The sequence below is a fragment of the Pavona decussata genome, unplaced genomic scaffold, assembly GCF_977016875.1.
Source record: "Pavona decussata unplaced genomic scaffold, jaPavDecu1.1 SCAFFOLD_213, whole genome shotgun sequence".
Lineage (NCBI taxonomy): Eukaryota > Metazoa > Cnidaria > Anthozoa > Scleractinia > Agariciidae > Pavona > Pavona decussata.
The window spans coordinates 522,501-530,000 of record NW_028145618.1 but is presented as its reverse complement, the minus strand read 5'-3'; the positions used below and the strand labels follow the sequence as shown (position 1 = coordinate 530,000).

The 7,500-nt window shown below is 43.1% G+C and overlaps 2 protein-coding genes and 1 pseudogene across 3 annotated transcripts in view; 2 read left to right on the top strand and 1 right to left on the bottom strand.

The window, feature by feature from the left end:
• LOC146460458 (uncharacterized) overlaps positions 1 to 5,447 on the top strand; it is a 6,484-nt gene extending 1,037 nt beyond the window's left edge. The window contains exons 2-6 of the mRNA XM_085088181.1: positions 187 to 402; positions 915 to 1,006; positions 1,128 to 2,195; positions 3,239 to 4,226; positions 4,323 to 5,447. Of these exons, the coding sequence (XP_084944307.1) occupies positions 187 to 402; positions 915 to 1,006; positions 1,128 to 2,195; positions 3,239 to 4,226; positions 4,323 to 5,212 (3,254 nt within the window). The 3' untranslated portion in view covers positions 5,213 to 5,447. The remainder of the gene's footprint in view (positions 1 to 186; positions 403 to 914; positions 1,007 to 1,127; positions 2,196 to 3,238; positions 4,227 to 4,322) is intronic.
• The window catches only part of LOC146460455 (coiled-coil domain-containing protein 78-like), a 59,260-nt gene that overhangs the window by 6,110 nt on the left and 45,650 nt on the right, over positions 1 to 7,500 (top strand). The window lies entirely within an intron of this gene.
• Positions 1 to 7,500, bottom strand: part of LOC146460457 (zinc finger protein 862-like) — a 12,462-nt pseudogene that overhangs the window by 1,906 nt on the left and 3,056 nt on the right.

Below are 7,500 nucleotides of genomic sequence, written 5' to 3'. Positions count from 1 at the left end.
CGCGAAAAAAATCGCGATCAAAGATCTGCATTACTGTCACAGATACGACATGAAACAAAAAAAGTGTCAGTTAAAACCTTTTCTGTGTCTTTTATCTACCCTCTTGGTCAATACAGACTAACTAAACCCCCGGACCAGCCCGCATTACACGTGCATCATCGTAAGTAATCGAAAGCATTTTTCCAGGTGTCTTTAATGTGGACCAGAAAGATAAGCTGCTCACTATTTGCCCTCGCCACAGAGCTGAATATGGAATTCGATGGAGGACCGGGAAAACGAAATGTGTTGTGCCGATCGGTGTAGCTGGCCATAAACCCAATGCCATGGGGAATTTCAAAATAAGCAGCCTGCAATCTGCATTCATACTGAGTAGCACAGGCACACTCCTTCCAGTTGGATTCCGTAAGTTGCTATGCCATTTAGTGTAGCTCAGAACTGCGTAAGTTCTGCGTAAGTAGCTCAGAAGTGAGTGATTTGCGATGCCGATTGATTTGCTCAGAACTATAGTCGAGGGTGTTATGAGGCAATTCCAGATAACCTACGGTCGCAATTTCAAATTTCTGAAGGGTAATGGGGAGAGTTCGAGTTTGGAAATCTGTTTCCACGGGGGTAGGGTGGGTGCAATGTGTCTCAGTAATTTACAAAGGTTGTTTAATTGTGAAATGTTTGTGGGGGAGGGCAACGAACTTTGGAAATTCTGTACGCATGGCAGGGGAATCAAAAACTGATACCATCCGTGTGGGAGGTAAACAATAGCCCATTTTGGCATGGAATACATTTTTTTAGTTTTTACACGCACTTATAGGCTTAGAGATCAAATATTCTTGGACAGGGCTCGCAATGATCAAGGTTATCCGATAACTAATTCGCGTGTAATGGCTTATTTACCTGTATATTTTTGTCGTATTTTACAGCAATGTGTCGCAAATGTAGATTGCACATCGACGCCAGACTTGCGGAAGAACAGTCACGGCACTGTGGTACTGCTGAGGAATTACTTATCGAGGTAATTCCGTACTTCATTCACTTTTCAGTTATTCATTTTCAGGTGTCTTTTTAATACCTAACAACTTTTAAGCTGTTTGCAAAAATTTTTTTAGGAAACAAGTTATTCTTCCGTCCCATAGGAAAGTACAGAACCACAACAGTCAAGCGAGGAAGTGACATCAGCTGAGAGTGACGAGACTTCCAATAACGGCCTTGCAAGACGATTAGCCGAACTAGACATATCGTCAACAGAAGATCCGACATTTCTTAGCCCTGAAACCAGGAGTGTGGTGTCTTCGAGTGATGATGCTCCTACAGCTGAACCGCTTGAGAAGCTCAACGATTTCTTGCTCTCATGTGGCATCCAGCCAATCCCAAAACCCTGGATTGAGTGGGAGAATGCAAGTGCTACAACTAGGTGGCGCTATACTAGCCGAGCTGTCGAGGTTGTTGCCACAGTTCTCACGACCCTTAGTCCAAACGATGCTGGGGCGTTGTGGCAGAATATAGTTTCTTCCTCAGCAATGCAAAATGCTCTTCAACTAGAGGAGACACCACTCTCAACGAGAGACTACCTGCAGGCTCTTGCAGAGACGTTCAACAACGCAGAAGGTTGGGAGACCCGACGACAAATTTTGTCAGTAATGACAGGGATAGCCAGTTACAAAACCATCGCCTCCTTCATTCCGACGTTGTCACGGTACCGTTACACAATGGCAAATGTTCATCGCTTGCAGTTTGGATGTGGTGCACCAATCCAGCATCAGCAAACGACTAGAATACGTGTTAGTCGCAGCCAACTGGATCACTTTCTGGCCTTTATCACAAGTCCGCACCTTGTGCAGGATTTGCCTTTCGGCCAAAAGATCCTCACTCTTTCCAATGGCAAACAGATAGAGGTGCCAAATGTGATAAGAGCAATGGTGCCCCAAAGGATTGCTCGTCAATACATTCAATACTGTGAAGACACCTCCTTCACGCCCTTCAGCGAGCGCACCATGCTACGGGTGCTCAGCGAATGCAAGGCATCTGTCCGTAAATCCCTCCAGGGCCTTGATTACTTTGCTGCAGACGGGGCGCGTGCCTTTGACGACCTTACTGATGTTGTTCGCCAAATTAGCCAGCTAAGCCAATTGGGAAAGGAATGGGAACGTCACTACATTGACGGTCTTAAAACAGCGAAACTGTATCTAAAGAGTGACTACAAGGTAATTCTAGTCTATCGAAGCTAGCACTATACTCGCTTTTTTTCGCGTGATCCTCGGGCAAAGGCCTGGAAATCACCTGTTATTTTGATGGCTAGAAAAGTTAAGAAAAAATCGTGATCAGATTGATTCTGCTAATTCTGACACATTCCAAATATGGCGATTCATAGAAACTTTTATCCAGAGCCGGAGCCTACGTGTGTCCCTTCAGAAAGGTCGCTCATTTTAAGGATCCAGTGTTCTATATATAGGCATGAGGGACTCCAGAGTTTTAGGAGTCTGGCCGTGTGCTCTCCTAGTCAAAAGCTGTACCTTTCAAGGGCACTCTATCCTCACGAAAAGCGTGAATATTTTTCGCAAGAGTTTTGTACTTGACATCGCCTTTTGCGAATATACTCTCAATGTACAGGGCCTTTTTGTCGCTTCAAAAGCTGTAGCTTTTTTACATTTTCATTTGTTTAGCAACGTGATCGCTGTTGTTACCTATGTCGCGCGCGAAATTGAATGCATCGACAAAACAAGCGCCATTACGTGTGTACGAGCTACCAGCATGGACTGAATATATTTCTTTCCAGCTTTATTGGTCAATTAATTAATTAATTAATTAATTAATTAATTAACAACAAACTATAAATATAAATAAATGTAAATATATGATACATATATTTTGAAATGCGGATGAAAGATCAAATAGAAGAAAGATCCTAGCAGCAGTTACTTCGCAACTTAACCAGTTGCGACAGGAAAGCCTGCAAAAAAAATCAGGCTTGAGCGGGATCGCTGAATTATTTTTTTCAGGCTTTCTTATCGCAACTGCTTAAGTAACTGCGAGGATCTTTCTTCTATTTGATTTAAACTATAAATATGAAAGAAAGAAATATGGAAAGAAAGACTAAAATGGTTAGCGCGAACGGGATATAATACCCATGCAAGGAAATGAGAAAATTGAAAGAGAGTAAAACGAAGCTTTCCTATTCATGACACCCTTTGGTAACATCAATGGTATCTCTAAGATTACTGATATTAGATATCTATTTAATCAACAGGTTCATCTAAGTACATCATCAGAAGTCGCAGAGCACTGCTTTGTGTACTCCCTTAGCGACCGTGCAGACCATGGCCTACAACAGCAATGTGGTCACAGTCATGAAAAGGTGTGTCTGCAGTGTGAAAATCTGAAAGAAGTTCTTGAGGTGATTGCTAATGCTGTCGAGAAGACACCGTTTACAAACGAGGACGACAGAGATGAAGCAATCTATCTCACCAGGACTGCCACGCTTGCCATTCAGTCCTGGAAATGCCACCTTCTCCGCTCAGCACACCAAGACCAGGCCCGCCTTGATGTTATCGAGGTTCTCGATACCAATACCATCCTGATAGTCAACGACTGGGCGATGAAGTTCCTTCCACAACGCTATCGCGAGTCTCAGTCGGACTGGTTTGGCAAGCGTGGCATCTCGTGGCACATTTCCGTGGTGTATCGACGTGTTGAAGGGACGTTGCAGCGGCAAGGGTTTATCCACATTATACAATCTTGCAACCAAGATAGCTCGGCTGTTATCTCCATCATGCAGCATGTCCTCCTGACGCTTAAACAAGAGCACCCTGAGATCAACACTGCGTACTTCCGCCAGGACAACGCCGGATGTTACCACTCTGCGCGCACTGTCATAGCATGCCAGCAAATGTCAGCCAATACTGGCATCACTATCAAACGCATCGACTTCAGTGATCCGCAAGGCAGGAAAGGAGCAGCAGACAGGTTGGCCGCCACCTGCAAGGCCCACATCAGAGCCTTCATAAATGAAGGACATGATGTCCTCCATTCCACAGATCTCAGGGACGCACTGCTCTCGCATGGAGGGTTAGAAGCCGTGCGGGTTGCTGTGGTTGATGCCATGTCGGAGCTTAGAGAGAGTACCCAGACAATAATTGGCATATCAAAACTCAACAACTTTGAGTTTGGCGTTAATTCCATTACGTGCTGGCGGGCATACGGGATAGGCTGTGGAAAAACCGTGAACTTACACACTGGTAAGCCAACTGCTGATAAACGTATTTCTTACTAAAAATAATTGTACAACTACATATACAAATCGTATAATTCCAGTTTTGAATCTTGTATTGCAGGTTCAGAAGCTGTCAGGGTAGATGCAACATTTTCCCCTGGAGACTTTAAGGCAGTGACCAGCAGGGCAGATCCAAAACCGAGAAGCATGCCAGTTTTTGCAGGTAGCGAGGATACTTTGGCTGAGTGTTCGTACAGTTGTCCTCGAGAAGGGTGTATCCATGTTTTTCAGAGAGTGTCAGCTTTAGACAAGCACCTGTCCTTCGAAAAGTGCTCTCTACGAGCAGAGAAGCTAACGCTGTTAGACGTCGCCAAGGTTAGCTACAAGTCACGTCTCGAAGAGGGCATTGGGAATGTACCGACATTAAGTACCCTGCCTCATCAGTCTGACATACCACGTGTCTCCACCAATGAGGGTTGGGCTCTAAAATCAACCAAAAAGTCGTATCGCTTTAGCGACAAGCAAAAATTATTTCTTAAGGAGAAGTTTCGCATTGGGCAAGAAACCGGGAGAAAACTTGATGGCGACGTGGCTGCGCGGGAAATGCGACGAGCCCGTGATGCTAATGGTAAACGCCTGTTCAAGAGTTCTGAGTTTCTGACGTCTCAGCAAGTATCGTCCTACTTTTCCCGGCTGAGCGTATCAGCCCGTCAGCGCGATCCAGATGAGAATTCTATTGAGGCCGCACGCGAGGAGCTTAATTTCTGCAGCATCAGAGAGTCCATCGAGGAGGCTTATGAAGATGTTGAGCCACAGCATCCCCTAGTTTATGAAGGATACGACCTGTGTGCCATGCAAAAGAAAGACACGCTAAAAGGACTAAGGGTCTCCACCTTACAGGACATTTGCAAGCACCTTGACCTTGACGTCCCAAAACCTCCGTCGCGCTTCAAGAAACCCTACCTGACTCTGCTAAAAGAAAAAATCAGCAAATGCTTTTGCCAAAAATAAGTACACTGACTGATTTAACCGTTCAAGGCCTTAAATATATTCTTTGGCAGGGGCACAATATAATGCAGACCATCCTTAAGATCTTTTATCCGTGGGATAAAGGCTGGTTTACAAGTACGAAGCAAGCACAAGCACACGGTTGCTTACACGTGCGATAAGCATAAGCACAAAGAGATACGTAGGCGTAGTGAATTAAAATTTTGGCCCCAAACTTTTAAATCCAAGATGGCGGAGGTACAGAACATACCTCCGCTGACAACTTGTGACTACTTTTCTGTTTTCTTGTGGCTTGCGTTATCCCGGTTTACATGGGCGACGCAACGACGCAAACATAAGCCTAAGCACAAGAAAAAGGAACGATTTCCTTTTCTTATGCTTGAGTTTATGCTTGCCTCGCCCCGGTTTACACGTTGGTTTCCTGTGCTTATGCGTTCGCTTATGCTTATGTTTATGCTAATGCCTGCATGGTAGGTGTTAACCAGCCTTAAACTGGAAGGTATTCCCGGAGGCTTTATACTGGGCCACTCCGTAAAAAGTCAGCCAATCGTAACGCGAGTAGCGAAAAAAATGGCGAGTTTCTTGACAAGAAAGATATCAAATTTGCATTCTCTTTAGGCATTTGAACATGGAATGCCAGCAACTGTTTACAATTTTTTGTTTGATACATTGCCTTTTGATTGAGTAATATTTTACAGGGTCGGTGGCCCGTTTGAAGTAGCCGTAAAGTATGCCATACAAACATGGTATACAAACATATGGCATACAAACGTAATGTTTCGTCTGGAACAGGGCGCATACTTTTCGATCTGTTTATTAAACTTTGGAATTCGTTCGATTTCTAGGGGGAAAAAGGAATTTGCCGGGTTCTTCCTCTCCCTTTTTGCCCCAGTTTGAAGGTTCACGCGCCCACGTGCAAGTATTTTAACATCCGGCTCAACGCAAGTTTTCAGGGACAAGTTTTATTCCTAACCATTTCCATTTGCTGTATTGTTTTATGAACCAACATAATTTGTACATGACTGATAAAACTAAATGAGCGTACAAACTAAGTGACGAAATAAAACATGAAACAATGCTTTCCAGATTTGTTTCCGGTCCGGCCGAAGGCCCATGGCGTGACACCCAATAACCTTGCATTACACGTTAGTTTATTACACGCATTTAATAGCTCTTTCCTGCAAGCTTTTGTTTAATTTGAAACAGTGCTCAGAGGGTATTACTTATCAAGACTCTTATCAAAGTTCGTTCTTCCCGATATTTCTACCTCCTAAATTGCAACTGGTACGGCATTTCTGCTTGCATTTTCAAAGAACATGGATTGGTCATTCATATATGGTTCGTACACTTCAGTAAACAATTCGATATTTACTTTTCCCGCAATGGCATCACCATCGTAAAATGATGATTTGCTGAGAGCTTTAAATTTCTTTAAAAATTTTGTTTCCTTTACAGCCATTTTACTGATGGACTGCTTCTTTTAAGAAGATCAAGGAGATGTAAAGTTTGATTTGCGCTATTTTTGCCTGCGACATCGAAATGGTATGCAAATTTGTTGCACATGTTTCGTAGAGTAATTGACCGGAATAAATATATTTTTTAAGAGCGGAATAGTAATGAAATCTGGGATCGAAAAACATTGAATGGCTGTCTTCAGTCAGTCTGATTAGTTTTAGGGCCCTATATGTGATGTCTGAAAACATTCATGGGCTCCAGATGTCAAGTGTTTGTGAATCGGTTCTGATCTCATAATTCGTGACGTGATTGTGAGCCGCAAATATCGCACGCATATTCGATCTTCCCTGAGTGGGAAAGAGTTTGAATCAGAGCTTGAAACTTGGAACAAATAAAGTTCTTTTCTTCGTCTTTTGATATATAAGATTTAATTTAGAAAAAATGACATACCAGAAACACTTTTTTTAAAATGAAAATGAGCAGTAATTTCAAGGCCATTTTGAGTAGCGTACAGAAACCAGTATGCTTTAGAAAAAAGCCTCGGAATTTGGAATTTTTATTGCCTTAATTTTCTTGTGGGATGGTTGGTCTAGGTTTGTGTAAAGTTTCAAGTTCATTTGGTTATTTTACAACGTGAACGGGGCTTCGTCCTTTGACCTACATTTTCGCGGTTTTCTTCGGCCCGTGACCGCACCTAGGCCGCATTTTCAAACTATTGCAATTTTCTCTAAAAATAAAATACCTTGGAACTTTAAAGTATGATTTTCGAAAATAGTTAATCGAAGGGTGTCTTCAGACAAAATATCAGAAATTTGACCAAGTGGTCGGTGAAATGC